The 18,359-nt window shown below is 39.9% G+C and overlaps 3 protein-coding genes across 3 annotated transcripts; 1 reads left to right on the top strand and 2 right to left on the bottom strand.

Moving 5' to 3' along the window:
- Nucleotides 1-252: 252 nt before the first annotated feature.
- On the top strand, nt 253-4,722 carry crygn2 (crystallin, gamma N2). Its single transcript, XM_036522516.1, has 4 exons — nt 253-420; nt 1,219-1,467; nt 2,229-2,374; nt 4,297-4,722. Exons 1-4 carry the CDS (start codon nt 400-402, stop codon nt 4,430-4,432), a joined length of 552 nt encoding a protein of 183 aa, XP_036378409.1. The 5' UTR covers nt 253-399; the 3' UTR covers nt 4,433-4,722.
- A 2,187-nt stretch (nt 4,723-6,909) lies between these two features.
- nub1 (negative regulator of ubiquitin-like proteins 1) lies at nt 6,910-13,989 on the bottom strand. Its single transcript, XM_036521503.1, has 15 exons — nt 13,918-13,989; nt 13,501-13,633; nt 12,203-12,370; nt 11,908-11,972; nt 11,649-11,713; nt 11,393-11,548; nt 10,518-10,606; nt 10,312-10,418; nt 9,938-10,124; nt 9,492-9,599; nt 9,202-9,354; nt 8,724-8,870; nt 8,553-8,642; nt 8,167-8,347; nt 6,910-7,774 (listed from the first exon to the last, which is right to left on the bottom strand). The coding sequence occupies exons 2-15, from the start codon at nt 13,615-13,617 to the stop codon at nt 7,602-7,604; spliced, it is 1,806 nt and encodes a 601-aa protein (XP_036377396.1). The 5' UTR covers nt 13,618-13,633; nt 13,918-13,989; the 3' UTR covers nt 6,910-7,601.
- A 1,353-nt stretch (nt 13,990-15,342) lies between these two features.
- LOC118795246 (uncharacterized protein C9orf152-like) lies at nt 15,343-17,323 on the bottom strand. Its single transcript, XM_036553620.1, has 2 exons — nt 17,178-17,323; nt 15,343-16,237 (listed from the first exon to the last, which is right to left on the bottom strand). The coding sequence occupies exons 1-2, from the start codon at nt 17,260-17,262 to the stop codon at nt 15,711-15,713; spliced, it is 612 nt and encodes a 203-aa protein (XP_036409513.1). The 5' UTR covers nt 17,263-17,323; the 3' UTR covers nt 15,343-15,710.
- Between the last annotated feature and the right edge of the window lie 1,036 nt (nt 17,324-18,359).

The following is an 18,359-nucleotide window of genomic DNA, read 5'->3' as shown; positions in this document are numbered from 1 at the left end:
TCTGGTGGCAACAGTGGGGCATACGGGTGCTGTTGCTCCCTCTGGCAGTTCACGCCAGACCTGTATGTCTAACATGATCTGCATGCAGACCCAGGCTGACAGGAGACTCGCTGCAAAACAGAAGCATAGCATGTGCAAAACAGGACTGCAAAACCCCGTCCAAGCAGATTCTTTTGTGCTGTGCGCTAGTCCACAGGCCAAACTCCAGAATCAGCACTGCCAAATGGAAGGGAATCTGTCCATGAAGCAAAACCTCTAAACCCTCCATTGTGGAGCCTTTGTTGCGTCAGCCTCGCGATACTACAGAGGGCTGCCCTTGTCGTATATATTGGTGTGTCCAACTTTTTGACTGTCACACTTTCTCACTTGTGGCTCGGGTTGGACAGCATCCAGGGGGAAATGTCGCAGTACTCGGGAAAGGTAAGTAAGCCACCCAACTGCACTGTCCCTGTTACAAATGAGCACAAACTACCCAAAGGACATGCATCACAATGTGGGAGAGGCCTGCCAATGTCATTGCTAAAGCTGTAGGGTGTAGATGTTTGGCATCAAAATGGGAGGCCTTCACTATCTTACTACATTCATCCATGGCACCTGTCATTTAACACCACACGTTTTTCTGGATTTTTCTTGACCAAATTTCAGTTTTAAGAATGTCTGACTTGACAAGAATGGGCATTTGGCAGTTCCAGTTGGATTTATGGTCAGTTTTTTGCCTCTGGCCAAGTGTGTTTATGATTAAAGTTCTATCCTACACACACAATAAGAAGGAATCATATGTTTTTGAACTTAGATATGTGAAGCCAGTGTACATGTATGGCACATTTGGCATTATCAAACCTGTTATGCTACAAGCACTCCACTGATGGATTATTGGCATTTGCACATTGGCATTGGCTAGAATTAAAGAAAACAGTAAAAATGTAAAAATAAAAAAGACAAAAGAATGGTTAGAAAATTTGATTCAGGGCATTTTAATGCTTGTAAGTGGCATAGACCATAATTAATACACCCAGGGTTGACAAAATAAACATGAACAATTGGTTGCAAAGATGTTTTAAATCTTAACATCATATCTTTGCATCATTTCTAATGGAAGCCAAAAACCTATGAACGAATCTGTGATCGAACATGTGATGTAACACATATTCTAATATGTGTTAATTTATGCATTCTCCACCCCTGCTGTTGTGTGGCTGTCCATTTGCCTTCATCCAGATCATATTTTATGAGGGGAGCTGCTTCACAGGGTGGAAGCTGGAAGTATGCGGCGACTGCGATAACTTCCAGGACCGGGGTTTCATGAATCGGGTCAACTCCATCCGCGTGGAGAGCGGGGCCTGGATCTGCTACGACCACCCTGACTTCAAGGGCCAGCAGTACATCCTGGAACGTGGCGAGTACCCAGAGTTCCAGCGCTGGAATGCCCACAATGACCACATGGGCTCTTGCAGGCCCATTAGGATGGTGAGGCCCATGAGGGCGTGATGACAGGGTGTTGGTGGACTACAGGGTGGCTGAAAAAATATAAACCCATCTCTTGCTCTGAACTGGACTGTCACTGCTTTGTGTATGTACAGCAGCAGGGCGGGAGCCAGTCTAATCAAGTAATGGTATTTTTTAAGAGTCTTACACAGCAAGTAATGTAATCTCTAAGATGTTAATTAGAAGAACATGACCAGCATGATTTTGACAATAATTGATAAAAAACTTTTTTAGTTAAGCAATAAGCAATAGTTATCATTTCTTAAAGTGTTGCGTCTGACTTAAACATGAAATCAGTTAACAGATAATAGAGCCTGATTTGTCAGATGTACAGTCTGTCAGAGCTGTTGTTTTTGGAATCCAAGTATATTATATTCCTTGGCTTCAGGGAGTAACATGACGTTAATAACAAAAGTTAACAAGTAGGATTGCGTACTTCAGAAACAGACTAGCAAGCCTTAAGCCATTGCACCATATTAAAACCGTTTTCCTTGATAAACTATATTATTATGCAGCTTAACTTAAATATGATTCAAAACAACGCATTCCAAATGTATTTTAAATGCTCTAAAAAGATACAAGGCCATTCAGCAAAGTATCTGGTGAACAAAAAAAAAAAAATTCTTCATGTTTGAGCAGATGTTGCTTTACTGCACTGTTCCCCCTGTTAACACCACTGGGAGTTACTGCCTTCTGTGAGATGCCTATGTCGTGAGCCCCTGATGGCTGTGTCTGTTCCTCAGCATGGTGAGCACTACAGAATTGAGCTGTTCGAGGGCTGCGACTTCTCCGGACAGTGCATGGAGCTGTGCGATGACTGTCCCTTCCTGCAGAGCCGGGGCTTCACCAAGACCTGCGTCAATTCCGTCAGAGTCTATGGTGACGGCGCGTAAGTAACAGCTTCCAATTGTTACCAATACGATTTGCGGAATCTTAACAGTCCGTATACTTCATATTGATCGCCCACCTGTATAGCTTGTTGATAATGAAGCATTTCCAGTTAAATGCTACACCCAAGAAGTACAAAGCACAAGGTTCAAGCTCACAACAGTAAGTTCCTGCATCCTAAAAATTGCCTGCTGATGCTGCCCATAACCCTGGCAAAATTCAAACCACAGCTGGTCTGGTTAAGGATGCTGCTGTCTCCGTTTCCCTGCTGATCCAAACAGTTCAGCCATTATGAAGAAATGAGTCTGAAATCATACTTTTGTGTGATTCAGAACTGTCCCTCAGCTGAAATAGAACATCTTGTGTGCTAGCATTCCACTGTGATTCTCATTTGTTCTGAATTATTGCTGTGCATGTCTCACTGCAAACAATAAGGGGAAAAAAATCATGATGAAATCAGAAATTGGTCAAAGCTGGTGTGTCCTTAGTTTTGAATAAAAGACACTTTCATTTTGGGCAGTGTCAGGGAATAAACATGTGAAACACAACACTGTCTTCGTGAATGGCAGTCCATTTGCCGCCCATCCTGAACCGTAGGACTGGATATTTCAATGCCAAGTGCTACAACATCGGTGCAAGTTTACCTGAAAAGACATGGGAAGAATGGTGTAAAGTTAGACTGACTTTGCTGGAATGTTGGCTGTTTTTTTTTTCTTGGCTTTATGTTTGCTTTAAGTGTGTTTGTGTCTTCCTAGGAAACTTGATACCATAGCGCAACTCTTCACAGAGTAACATATATCACTACAGACTGACACTCCCGACAATCCCTATCCAAAAAACGTGTTTTAATAATTCTCTCAAGTTTGAAAGCATGTCACTGCCATGATGCTCAACTTTGTAACTTAAATGCATAGGTTCATGTGTGAAACATGAAATAGTAACGGCCCTCTGGATGTCATTTGAAAATCGGAATATAGCAAAGATCAGACATCTTTTCCTCTTTCCTGTGATGTATACTCTGAAAGTATGTATAATAATATGCATAGTAATCTGTGTCACAAATACTTCATTATATTTGCACTAAGGTGTAGCTTTCCTGCAGTAAATCTGATGAACTGCATAGCTGTGAGCCAATTGTATGTAAGAGATACACTCATCAATGCCTCTTGCTAATAATTCATCCCAGCTGATGCCAATGCTTCTAAAAACATAGCAATAAATAATTTCAATAACAAATATAGATGTAGACAGAATAATGCAACTGCACAAATGTGAGGGTGAGCTATCTGGGCAATATTGTGAGTGACGTGTGTGGTAATGTGTTTACAAGCATACATACGTACATGCTTTCATGCACACAAGGATACAGAAACATGTATATACATACATTCATATTGAGACGGTTGTACATTACAGTTATGATTGTCAGCTGCACTCATATACTTTACATACACCGCAAGTAGTACTGAAGTTAATACTATGGAGAAAATGGAGAAGCAACATTATCATGATAAAAGAAATCCTGGTGTAGCAGTGATATAGGCAAGAAGTTTAAAAATACTGTATCACTGAGACTTGGAGAAGAAAGAGACTTGAAATAATGTTCCAAAAAATTAAAGGCCTTACACTACCACATCAATTTTACTTGTGAAAGCTCTCACACAGCATTCATTTTTGGTCCTGTGAAAATATTGTGACATGATAAATGCAAGATAGCCTTATTAATTCTCGAAGCTAATAAATGCTTGCTCAGTAAGCAGTTACATGCAAATTTCTCACCTGCATAGGTAGGAGTATAGAGTTGCCCTCCCTCAGTTGTGGAAGTAGATATCATTATTATTCTTTTCTTTTTTTTCTGTGAAAGATCAGTGTGTCAGGAGGATCTCTCTGAGCTCTGATAATCTGGCCCTTTTCTCCTCACAGCTGGGTAATGTACGAGGAGCCCAACTTCCGCGGCCGCATGTACATTGTGGAGAGAGGAAACTACTGCAGTCACACCGAGTGGCAGGCCGAGAACCCCAGCATCCAGTCCATCCGCCGGGTGGTCAACTACTTTTAAACTCATCCACCTGGAATGGACTGCGCCCTTTACCTCTATTCAGTGAAAATGGGAAATTAAAACAGCAATAACAAACCAATATTTTATCAAATGCTGGTATATTTCATAGTGTTGCACATCTGACAGTTAATCCTACTGAAGAAACTGCTTGCAATTGATACCAAAATGCACGGCATCTTTTTTAAGATTTTTTTTGGGGGGGGGACTGTACTGCTAGAAATGCACTAATGGATTAGGGATGCTAAAAGTAAAAAGTGATGTTTTTCATTGATTGACTTTTTATTGATTTGAGCCATTTTTTCATGACCCATTCTTGCACATTTGGATTTTATTCTATTAATAATGCTACTTAAAGCATACCTTCATTCAAAGATATCTTCTGCACACCACTTTATCGCAATAAAAAAGTGACTACAGACTATTTAATACATTGACCAGTAATTCCCATCCAATATGGGATAACGACATGGCCATTATCAAAGTCAAAAACATTTAAGACAAATGATGCAAGCCCTTTATGGTGACTTAAAAGGCAGCATAACACACAGCACTTAAAAGAATGGCCATGAAACTGCTGTTTTCTTTTGTCAAGTTCAATATGTTGTTTATTATGTCAAATTATATAGTCTAAATAAAGTAATGATCATGGAATGTTGTTATTTTTGCATTAAACCACACCTAAAGATACCATTTCACCATTTACGTGAAAAAGTTTTACAGTACAAGGGAAATTATTTGTGACCTAATCTGTAAAATCAAGTGATAGATACTCTAGGCCTTTTCATCTTTTCATTAAATAACCAGTGTTAGCACATGATGAATATTCTCTATCACATTTCCTCTGTCCTATAAATCACATTATATGGCCATAACTACATACAGTGCAATGCAAAATCATCAAATCAACATTGATGGGGAACCTGAATCATGTGAATCAGGCATCATTACCTTAAGTCATACTCTTTCAAATTTTTGTAAGACATCTAAACAGGATTGACAGAATTGCTTTTTCTGCTCTGCTCTGATACCTCCTGTTTGCAAGCTTTTCATCTGCCACAAGAAAATACTTAAACCATGATCTCAATACGTCATTGTTAGTTGTTATGTTTATATGGATTATATTGATACCTGAATACTACTGTACATTGAGTACACGATGGAATTTGTTGGGGATGCTGTCAAACTGCAAACGCATAATAAAAAGGGTTACACCTCTATGCCTGGCTGACTCATTAATGATTCTCCATTATGGTTTTGTGTGTAACACAGTGCAAGTATATTTTGTGATCTTGACTTAAATATCCAGACTAAAAGCCCTTTTAATTCTGAGCAGTGCACTTACAAAATACTGCATATGCAGACAGTATAAAATCACTAGTGCCACCAGCTGGCTTACAGAATAAATGTGGATGCCCAGGTCTTCTGTGGACCCTCAGTAAAAGCTGTCTATAGGCACTTGGAGAAGTCTGGCATCACGAGTAACACAATGTGCAAAAACATAGTAGGCCGGCCAAGGGGGTAACTCCAGTCCTAAACAGGTAAATCATCCGGATTAAACCTTGGTTTTCAATATATTTTACAGTTCTTTCCCAAGCTGCTGGTATCCCTTCTGCCCCAGTTTGCCTCTACTGCTGCAATTTTCTATTTTTATTTTATTTTCTATATTTATTTCTAACGTAATTTTAAGGATTTTGTCCCCTGTGCTGTATTCCATGGTCCCCTCCTATGTTTGCATTTTGCACATCGAAACAAATGCAGCACAGTGACATGTTAAAACTGTTTAAAATGCTGTTAAAATGTTTTTTTTGCCGTTTAAAAACGATATATGCTGCTTAAAATGAATTTAAATAAATACAAAGAGAAATGGATGTATGTGTTATATCATATTCTGTTTTGGAAGGAAAGGATTTTGCAGTCGCTACCTACCTCAGCTTTAAAGTGAATCCACTGCACATAAGCAAGTCCAAGAAAACTGAATTTACCTGCAGCACACAGCTCCTACAGAACCTTATTTTACCGTTTCAGTTTCACATTGAACAAATGGAATTGCATTTTAATGCTGTTGCACCATTCTATTATCTTGACATTATCTCTGCTGACTTTTTAATATTGGTGTCATTTGTTTTCATTCTATATGTGCCATCACGTGTTGCATGTAACTGGTCATTTCACTTAATTGGAGCTGAAATGCAGGCATCTTTACTTCACGCCATTCTTTTCCTGTCATATTACTTGTAATCTATATCATGATCTTATGTTGCCACTCCTTTTTGTGGTACCTATCATTTACCTATCATCATATCTTTTAATGCAGGTTTCTGTTACCGTTTCTCCTTCTGTTGCACTGTACTGAATAAAGTACCGTGGGAATTGAACGTGATTGTTGACTATCAACATATGAGAACCCGATTCACACAAAACACAAAGTTCCACTCATTTTTAAAGGTTGGCAATTAAAATGTCAACAAAATTGGGTATTTATTACTGTATTTCCAGAAAAAAAAACATTGTCTTTCAAATAAGCTGCCAACAATTTAGAAGAAAGAAGACGACCAACCTGAACTTTGCATTTGGCACCATGGACCAGGGCATGTTGAAATTATGTCAAAATTAAACTTCATAACATAAATGGATGTCAAAAGATTGCCAAAGTAAAGACGCATAAATAAAAGAATACCTCTGTAAGCAATTATAGCTATAACATAAATTTCATAATTCAGATGAAAAATGTTATCACCATATTATTCTCTGGTCTGAGGCAAAAATAAAGCTGGAACAAAACTATCAATGTACTTCATTTTAGAGAATTATACATAAATGTGCATTGTATAATCAATGTATGAAACTTGCAAAAATAGAGACTTGAAAGTGAAACATTCTGATTGCTGGGGTAAAGTGCATCACCAAACACCAGAGAATCTGCAGCATGAAAATGAAAGTGTCAAACTTGGTTCCAGATGGGCAGTGGAGATAAGATTTTGTTTGTTTGTTTTAGCCATCAATTATAACGTTGATCGGGCGCTGAGATCTACAATAAATACATCTCCAGGCTTTGCGATTTAAATAGGTGCTGCTATGATCCTGTCAGGTGAGTAAACCAAATTCGCATGTAGAACCATCATGAGACCAGAGTTTGACACGTGTCCATTTCCAAACGACTGGACAATGTCTAGCTCGAAGACGTTTGGTACTTCTCGAGGTATGACCTCATCTCAGCCATGACCTCGCTTTCTTCCTCCAGAGTGAGGTCCAGGTAATCTTCCTCATGTTTGGGGATGTCCTCTAGGACCTCATTCACTAGGTCCACCTCCATGGGATCTTCCCCTACACTTCCCCCAGACCCTGCAAGATGAGCAAAGGCTGTCAGGCTTGTCTCTCCACAGCAACAGAAAGACAGAGAGACAGACAGAGGTTGGACGAACATAAAAACTGATATTTTTTTCCTCTGAAATTACACTAAGACTCATTTTATGCTTGATGCATTCTGTCACGAGAATTAAAATAAATGGCACAATCCATGCCATTTTCTTGGATTTGAAAAGGCTTTCAGAACTTAGACAAAGACTAAATGAAAACAGGCTCAAGTTTGGCTAGCCTAGCAGCCTTTCACACTTTTCTGTGAACCTAGGGGTCCATGCAAAAATCAAACACTGAGGGTAGCTCAAATGGAGAGCAAAGCCTACCCCAGCGTTCTACAGGCCTGACAGACTGTCCTGAAGAAGTTCAAGACTCACCTGCTGACTCTGAGGAGGTGCTGGGCTCCTCAGACAGTGAAGAGGGGGGTGAGGGGGACAGAAGTTCTGGTGGCACAGTGCCGTGGTGTTCCTGTATTAACTGAGAGGCCAGCTGGACATTGCCCTTGGTAATTTTCAGAGCCGCCTCGGCTGTCTCCCGCTCAAAGCCCAGATACACCAACTGTAACACAGTAAGCAACATGGACAGGCAGATAGTGCTTCAGTTAAGCACCATGCCAAATGGGTACACACAAATTGTAGAGATCACTCAAGTTCTCTGATGTTTTGGATGCTACCAGTAGTTTCACATAAAATCATTACCACCTTGTCCATGATCTTTTTGTAAAATGCAGTGAAACTGTGATATGAGCACAGCCCCCGCTCACCTGATCGATCTTGCCTTGTCTGTCCGGGTCAGAATCATTTCCCTCGTTGTTGTTAGCAGCCCCACCAGGACGGCCCGAGTCCAGAAGAACCTGTAGCGTAAAATAATACGTTTCATTTTTGCCTGTTTCTCATCGCTTCTCAATGGGAGGAGTCTTGCAGGTGCCACTCACCAGGAAAGCCTTGTCTACATCCCCCTCGGTCTGGTGGAGTGCTTTTGCCGCGGCTTTCTTGGAGTAGCCCAGCTCTGCCAGGGTGTTAATAGCCTCCAGGCGCCTTCTCCTCTTCTCCCTCTCCTTCTGCTTCATCTCCTCCTTTTCCTGGATGACACGGGCATTAGCAGTGACAAAATAAGCAGTCCACAACAATGCCACATTAGATACATTTTTATAGACTGGTAACATGAACAGCTCTCGGCCTGGAAAGCAGATTTAGTTTTATGTTCCTCTAAATTGTGCCTGATCACATGTGTGTATTAAGACCGATTAAGGCCAGCAACGACCTGATTTGATCGCCAAGTGTCTGGATGACAGTGCAGCTCTAAGGGACCAGGACAGGAGCACCTCTGAGATTATATGGTAACAGTGCTGACCGCATTTATAACTCTGCTCCATTTTATCTCTTTGTCTGTCTGAGACAAGGCGGGTCTACCATTCTCCTCTGGCTGATGTGGAGGGCGGCATCATTGATGTTCCCCTGGCAGGCCCTCAGGCCAAGCCGCGCCTCCTGCTCAGTGTAACCCAGGCTCATCAGGTCTGTCATTTTGTTGGGGTCCAAGGAGAGGCGCCCATACAGATCCTCCACCTGCAGCACCATTCCCAACAGACAGGTAAGCACACAGGCACTCACATTCTGACATTAAAAGCACCCCCCCCCCCAGTGTACACTGGTTCTCATCAATGCTGGAGAGACTCATTTGCAAGCTCTGCCTGAAGTACTACCTCATTTAACTTCTCCGTGGCCACTTTTTCATCGCCTTCCAAGTATGCCAGCAAACTCTGCAGCAGGTACAGTCTCAGAAAAAGCACTTCCTCCCGTCCCGTGTTCCCCTGACAATCACAAAGAACCAACTTTCTATTGTGCTTTTAAACTCAAACAAGCAGATCCATCACATAAGCAACTAATAAAAACACTTTTTCAATTCCAAGTTTTTCCCCTCAAGCAGACAATATCCTGTAAAAATGTGGAATTGACGTTTTGATAAAAAAAAAAAAAAAAGATGGATAATAGCTTTGATACATCACTAGATGTACCCATGATCCACAGTGATGACTACATTCAGAGAAACACTACAAGCTAAAATAGTTAAAGGCAAAGAAAAATCCAGTATAGGAAAAATACATTAATTACATCAACGCTTAAATTCTCTTAATAAAGCACAATGAACCTTGATTTGCAGGAGCCTCTCTTTCTGCTTTCCGTAGCACCTGAGGAAGCAGGCCTCTGCTTTCTGCAGCCTCTGTTTGCTGTCTTCCAGGTGGGACAGGGCCCCGAGGGCTCGATAGCACCACACAATGTCCAGCTGCAGCACTGCATAATTGTCCACAGTGTTCAGCAGAACGGAGCCACACTTACTGTGCAGGAAGGAGAGAAAGGAATGCGGGACAGTGACACATCGGTCACAACACAATAAAATTCCTTCAACCTTCCTTTTTTTTTTTTTTTACTAGTTAATCACATTCTGGTTCTGTGCTAAAATCTGCACTAACACCTGACACTTCAAAAGGATGTTTTAAATTCAGTCCGGCCTTCTGTTCTTACCTGAACTGTTGGTCAGCTTGCAGTAAATGGCACAGTGCTGTTTCATAGTTCTTCTTCTTCATTAAGCCTCTGCCCTTCTCGTGGAAGCCCATGGCCAAGATCAGAGCCTACAGACATTCACCCAAAAGCATTTAACGCAAACATCACACCTTCTAATCTCATGGGTAAATCAAACTGCAAGCATACCTGACTACCACATTGGCTACCTTTTTCTCACTGGGTGGGATTCTGAGGGGATTGCCTTTCTGGTCAGCTATTTCCAGGAAAGGAGTGGTTTCAGGGTCATCGCTGCCATCTACAAAAGGATGAGAGGCACAACACGTATTAGAGGACCAATTAAAACAGCAGTGGGTACACTGGTTTTCATCTGGTTTACAGGTCATCATCTGGATAATTTAAAAATAACACTTTCATGACTTATTAACCCAGTGAAAGACAACTTAACTTTTCAGATATTGTAATACGAGGTTGGATGCACTGTCGTATTAATCTCCCTCTCTCTCTGCTCCATCTCTGTTCACCCGATAGGTTCACAAACTTGCGTTTTGTAATCAATATGATTCGTTCATCACCTTGTAATTTTTGTGGTGGGAGGTGTAGCTAGCTAGGAAGTTAATCTTGATTTGCTACCATTTGAAGTGTAAAAGTAAAGATATTTTAGAGGGTATAGAATGCTGTTAAGGTTTGATACTGAGCACTTCATAAGCTCAGTACTTTTAGTGCCACACTTGTGTTATCTGATAATGTAAGCAAATCAGACAGGTTGCCATCATTTCTACCTAGCTAAATACCTGTTGATGCTCTAGAACACCACTTGATACATTCTTACTTGATACTCCCCTTTGAGAAGAACGGACAAGTCTTTTAAACTACGCATAAAAGCATGCTTCCAGGGAATTTTTTTTTTTTTTTTTTTTTTTTTCATTCTCTCACATCTGTATTTTTTTTATTTTCTTACATTTAGCACAGGGGTATACTGTATTTTGTAGTAAACTACTTTATTATGTTTTTTGCCCTTCCCTAATGATGAAGCAATGAAACATTCGCAATGCTGGTGTATGTGCGGCGATCCAAAGCTCACCTCTCTCGGACAGAATCTGGAACCCCTTCTCTGTCCTCTTCACGCTTTCGTTCCTCTCCTCTTCCTCCTTCATCATTTGCATGCTCTCCGGTTCACTCAGCTTTAAGACCATCACCTTGGCATTGTGTTTCACATTCTGTTCATCAAGCCTCTTACCTGTGCATAAACAGACAGAGAATTTCAGAAAAAAACTTAACTGGTCACATCTGAGTACCAAAAAGACCCAATATGATGCCTTTAACAAAAGGGCACATACCAGATGTCAGTGTCTTTCCTTTAACAATTAACTTGATGTACTTGAGTCCATATTGTTCATGTATCCTAAAAGATGACAACAGTGTATCAGCAAACAGGATGACTTCTATTAGACTTACGACTTCATTACTCAAAGCCGTAAATGGCTTGACAAGGAATAACACAGCATCATTTCGAAAACAATCATTTCTTCTGGTGCATGCAATGAAAAATTAAAACAGCGACTATCACACAAATCAAATCCAATCATCCTCACTTACTTGTTTATTAAATCTTGTGCAGTAACATCCAGTCTGGTCTCCAAATAATTCTTTCTCTTGTTATCCTAAAATCACAGAAGTATTCAAAAAGATCTTGGAATGTGACGCATATGGATGTATTAACCGAACACATGCACGTAGGTATAGACAACTCCTAAAGTGTTGTACGTGACAGTGTGGCTCCAAAGAACAGGACCTCTAGCTATCTGATAACTCCTGAGCGATAAAAGTAATTAAAAAAAGATATCCACATACTGAATGCACTTTGTGTTACAGAATCTGGATCATCTGATACCTCTCTCAATTCCTTTGGCAGACTGAGCTCCAGTGTGGCCACGCATGTTTCCTTGTAGGTGTTATTTCCTTTGCCTCTCTTGACAGCCTGGGATCTGATAGTTTCCAAAGCCGTTTCAACATCAGAGACAGAAAATCCCACAATGGAGGCATATTTGCCTGCCAACTCCTAAAACAAACACAGGGCAATTACATGTTAATTAATTTGTACACTCCATGAAAATCAGGGAACTTCCTAAGTATGTCTGTGGTGGTGAAGAAAGGAAAGCACTCTATCATACTTTCATTTTTCAATGCCAGCAGTTTATATGGTTTATACCATATCATGGCTGAAACTGCTAGTACTACTAAACTCTGTGTGCAATTCTTTGCTGAATGAAACTGCACATACGATATGTGTATTGTTATAATGTAAGCGGCTACAGCTAACCTCCGTCTGCTGCAAGTTAGTCGGAAACATATTCGCCTGAGTGACATAAACAGCTGTTTCCAAACTCTGGTCCAACTTTTCGTTTCAGCTAAATTATGAATAATGATGAACACCAATCATTATTTGAAATCTCTCCATTTAATCAAAAGCATTTTTCAAATGGCGTTTTGGCTGTTCAACCCAGAAGTAACATTAAATCATGCACGAAGACTGGGACTAAATTAAGACAAGTAGCGCCATCATGGTGTGTATCGGTTGGCTCGATGTCTGTCTGATAAACACATCCTGTTTAAACGAACAGAGGTGGGAATTTTGTAATAAACTGGTACGTATAAGGATCTTACAATCCATTCTTGATGTCATTTTTTTTCCTCAACTGAAGGTGATTTCATGGAAGCAAATATGTCGACTAAGGTGTTTTGTGATTATCACTTAGTGAAGGTAGCTCCATAGTTTATCAGTTAGCCATCTTAAGTGTGGCCCAATATAAATGTCTCAAACAATTAATCAATCAATAAAGCTGAATAACTCTCTGTGTTACTAATTTAAGACCAGAATTCTAATGCACAGAAATAAAACGGATAGCTAGCTATATGAACACCTTTAACTAAACAATGACATCTACTTTCGTTTAACCAAACACTCCCAACAACTCACGTCTTCAACTAATAACCAGCTAGCTACCCAGCTTCTACCAAAGCAAAATTATAACCTTAAGTAACTGAAGTCACTTGTTAACTAGCAAGATTTGGCTACGTGATATCATATTCCGATCAGTATTATCTACTCTAAACTAACTTAACAGCTAGCTAATTAACGAAAAGCTCAGCCATTAGCTCAGCTGCGTTAGATATCTTAGCTGTATCTACCTTTATCGGTTGTTGTCCAGCCTCGTTGTTGCCAGTTGTGAAAGGAGGATTCCAAAGCTGAATCTTCTCTTGTTTGAGAAGAGTTTTCAGCTTCGACTGGATATGTTCTTCTGCCATTTTCAAACTTCTAAAGCTGAAAGAAGAAAACGAAAGACCGTTAACGTTAACTAAACTGAAAATGAAACTGTTGAAATGGCAGTGACAGGCGGGGGAACTCCAAGAAGCAAACTAACCTAGCTAAGAGTGATGTGACGTTAGGCGAACTTGATGGGTCACGATGAATAGCAAGTTAGCTAACTAGCTAGCTGACATTATACAATCTTTGGCATCATTTTTGTAAATTGTCTTCACCTTCGACTTTCGTTTTGTGGAATTTAAATCATGTACCATTAAATGCAGCGTGGTTGGTAGCCTTACCTTCCCGTTGTTAGTCAGTGCGCACTGCTAGATTGTTATTGTTAGGGGTTTTTGTCCCTTGACTTCCCGACTACGGCAAGCAAATAGGTTCATTCAAATCAAACTCCGCTGCCAATGCACTTGCAACAGTTCGTAGCGGGCAATACGTAGATCCAGGGCTCTTCAAGTGCTCTGGATAGACTATCTGAGGATGTATTCATATATTGCAAAGACGACTGGGCCTCTCCAACCTCGGCTTTTGAATTAAGCAACAAGAAAGGAACAGAATGTTCAATTTCTAACCAAAATGCACTAAAATACTTTCACTGAATGTCAGAGAATTGCAGATTCACTAGGTGATTTTTGAGAGGGAACATTTTAAAAAGTTATGGCTGGACTCTGAACAGTCAGATGTACGGATGTTCCACTAAATCTGTTCATTCTGACAGAAAAAAATGTGTGTGAGCTCAGAGGCAAAAGAAATAGGCTACCAAGTATAGGTCATGCAGAGTACAAAAAAAGTATTGTGAAATCTCTGAGATACACATATTAATGACTAAAAATGCTGGCCAATTTCCATTTTGTATGATTGTAAATACAATAAAATAAAAATATTTCACAGGTAGAATATTTCACAGGTAGTCAGCTAAAATTATATACATCTAAAATTTTAATATTAACATTAACATGATTGCAAAAATATTTTTCCTATTTACTTTACATTACTTTACATTACTATGTACATGAAGGACAAGTATATATTCTTCGGCTACAGCAGATTTACTGTCAGACAGACGACATATATTCTTGTACCCCTGCCCTAAACAACAGCCACAAGATGGCACTGGAGTTATGCAGATATTAAATTACATTATTGCTGTATCCCTAAAAAATGTAATCGGACACTATGTTCCCTCCCTATCACTCCCTCTCACTCTGAGATATGATGTTATGGTAGTTCAGTGGTGATAAATGATGGTTCGTCTTTGTGGTAATTTTACTAGGAACCCTCATCTACAAATGTCATATTATTGACACAATGATGAAATGTTTGCTGCTGCACATATGTGAATTATATATTTGCACTGTCTCTCCATTTCACCCACTCCACACATCTTCATTTGCAGGGGCATGGTTATGTTTCATTCCAAATACACGAATCATGCATACAACATTCATTGCAAGATGCTGGACACTTACCTGAACATACATTAAGTTAACTTTGTGTATCATAAACAAAATAACATGCTGTAGACAATCACGTGTTCATAATACTCTTTATTTCACTCTCATAGTGAAAAACATGTACAACAGAAAATGAATAAACAATGCATCTTTGGCATATGTTCCAGTCTTACAAACAAAAGAGGACATTTGTCTTCTAAGATAAGATAAGCGAGGATTAATATAACTGGGTTTCACTCAGTTTTTGCTACTCTTATAGATGGGCACCTTCAGAAAACTTTAAAGCTTCAAAGGATTTTAGTTCACTCTTTGCATTAAACTGCATGTGTAAAGATTAAATGACTATTTGACTTCCTGGACCATTGCTTATTTGGAAATCTCATCTTGTTAGACATACAAGTTCTGTGGCACTTCTTGTCCTTTTAAAGGCTGCTCACATTAACTTCAGTTCCACTGTATGCATCGTCTCCAGAGCATGTACTGGGGATAGATGATTAGCCACCGAGTTTTCTTCTCTCCTGAAAAGTGTTTCTGAAAGCAAAAGGGTGTATTCATGCTTTTCAGGGCTTACATGGATGGCATACCACTTGCTGCAGTCCTCAGTAAAGCCACTTTTAGACTTGGGTTAATTAAAATGATGAATACATTCCGAGGCGCCGAGCAGCCTCCGATTTCTTTGGGGCTCTCCGCTGAGGGAAAGGGTAGTATTGAGAGTTGGAGGGTCGGTGTGCTCCAGCACTGAGCTGTCTTGACAAGGCTTCACTTGTGGACAACTTTCTAGAGATCAATGTGACTTGCTCGGTCCTGCCTCCACTATCAATGCATTGGGGCCCATTCAGCTTTGCTGAGGCAAAAGATTCTGCTTCTTGGGGCTCTGTGCACTCCTGAGAAAAGTCTTTGGACGTTGCAAGCTTCCTTGTCAGGCTTGGTGGAGTTCTGTTAATGCTGGAATCTGATGCTTTAACTGTACAGGCCATGCGATGGATTCCTAAGTGTGTGCGCCAAGGAGATTTGTCATTATCAAGGTCATCAACAAAATTAAATTGTATCTCTTTGACTGGCATCTGTTCCTCAAAAGCTTTGGGGTTTCTCACTTCCTGGCTCACAGGGACCATATTGACGAGGGCCTTGCCACAAATCTCTTCATTGTCAGGTGCTGTGGAAGGGAGGGGGTAAATAATCAATTCAATATGATTATCTGAGATCTATGCAAACTCTTTCACTTGGCAATAGACCAATGCTAATAATGCATTTGGCACTTTGAGATTGCAAACAGGAATTCCTGAGAAGACAAGCACTTAAGGAAAACATTGACACATTGGCCTGTTGATCAAGTAAAAATCCATGTGTAGCATAGGTCTATGAAAGTTATTTTCAGATAGCCACCGTCAAAGACTGTACATTAACGTTAGCTGCGGGATACGTGGCATTTAATATCATAGTATATGGACCAAGGAGTCTCCCTGGTGAGGGCAGTACTGTCAGGAGTAACCGAATTTAAGACTGATGCAGTATAACAATCATATGAAGAGAAGGTCACTTCCTGTTTGGGGTTCTAGATCCTTTAACATGCGGCACTACACCTACGTACGTTTGGGGAAAACAGATGTGGTTCAATTCTTCGCTATGTCTGTCACATCTAAACCACCACTCTATATTATATTAAAAAGGAAATATCCAAAAACTAATTATGCAACATATAAAAACTTAAGATGCTATAACCTAACGTAGATTGCTATAATTACCTCTGTTGTAAAATGTAGTCTATAATAGACACACTTTCGACAGGAATAAATTAAAACTGCCTTTTTTTCGGTATAGGCAAATCACAGGCTCAGTACTGACACTGTGACTTCATTTTTGTTTACAGTACATGAACAACTTTACGTTTACGTTTGGAGTAGATGAACAAGTTACCCAAGTTACTATTATGAGTTTTAATTACTTACTCTAATAATAATAGTAATAATACATAAATTATCTTAAAATTTCCAAAAGCGACATACTTCCTGTACAGCCTAAGTAGAGACTGCTCGTGATGGAAACATTACGCCGGTTTTAAACATGATATCTGTGGTGCTACCTAAAATGCTTACCTTTTTTGAATAAAACAACACGAGTTTGGAGCTTTTGTTTCTCTTTAATCCAATTGTACTGTTCTTTCAAAAGTGCAATGTCCATCCTGGCTGAATCCGCCTCAGCTTCTGTTCGGTCCTCTCCACAAAAATGACTCACGTCCTTAGTTCCCCCACCTAATTTACAAGACCTTATCACCTGTTCCCACGAACACGTCAAACTTAAACAGCAACGTGATACCATCCTCCTCTTTGGCTTGCATCGATCCTAATTCTCGTCAAATGTCTGACTTTTTTAAGCGATTACCTGCCATTTGTAACGTCTTAGGGCATATTGTTCCTGCGCTGAGAAAATGTGCTTCGGAAGTTCGAAACTTAGCTTGGCACTTGCACGTAGGAAAGACTACGAAAAGCAAACAAAGGAAGACACTTGGAGGTTGCTCTTTTTTGACAAAAGCAGGAACAGAGGGAAGAGGGAAATGGGTAAATAAATTTGCCTTTACCGCAGAGTGAACAAACATCGTTGGACAGACGAAATGTTGTTTGCAATTGAAACAAACTTTACCTTATAAAGAGATATCAAATATGGACCACCATTGAAGGGGGTCAAATATAGAACGAGCGGAGAGTGAATCTCATGAAATCGGAATGGAATACATTTATATTTATAGTTGAAATATGTTCATGTAGGTTGAATTTTGCACATCCTTATACAAGTCGATATGATGATATGGTGCACCCTGTGCAGAACACTGTAATTTTTCTTTCAGTATTGGAGTGAAATGAAGATTCCCAATAAAAGATAAATATTTCATAAATCTGCATAATATGCTTGTGTTGTTTTATTGCTGTTCTCTGAAACATGCATCTCTAAGGCAGACTCTTCTCCACCAAGAGCAAGCTGGATGTTGACACACCAGTGTTGGAGTAATGGGTGGGTCCTGTTTCAATATTCTGTAGATTCATTAACGGCATCACAAGAAAGGAAGACCACATGACTAACACCACCTCTAACTGCTTTTGTGCTCAACCACCTGCTGTTTGAAATGATTTAAATATGTAAATGGTAACCCTCAAATATGTTGTAAACATTTGCATTAACTCAGTGTAAAAACTGAATGGCCACAACCATTTGCCCCGGATTTCACTGTAAAATTGGGATAGGCCAAGTATAATTTTTTTTTGCATGATATATACACTGTG

The sequence above is a fragment of the Megalops cyprinoides genome, chromosome 2, assembly GCF_013368585.1.
Source record: "Megalops cyprinoides isolate fMegCyp1 chromosome 2, fMegCyp1.pri, whole genome shotgun sequence".
Taxonomy (NCBI): domain Eukaryota; kingdom Metazoa; phylum Chordata; class Actinopteri; order Elopiformes; family Megalopidae; genus Megalops; species Megalops cyprinoides.
This window is presented reverse-complemented; position numbering and strand designations above follow the sequence as displayed.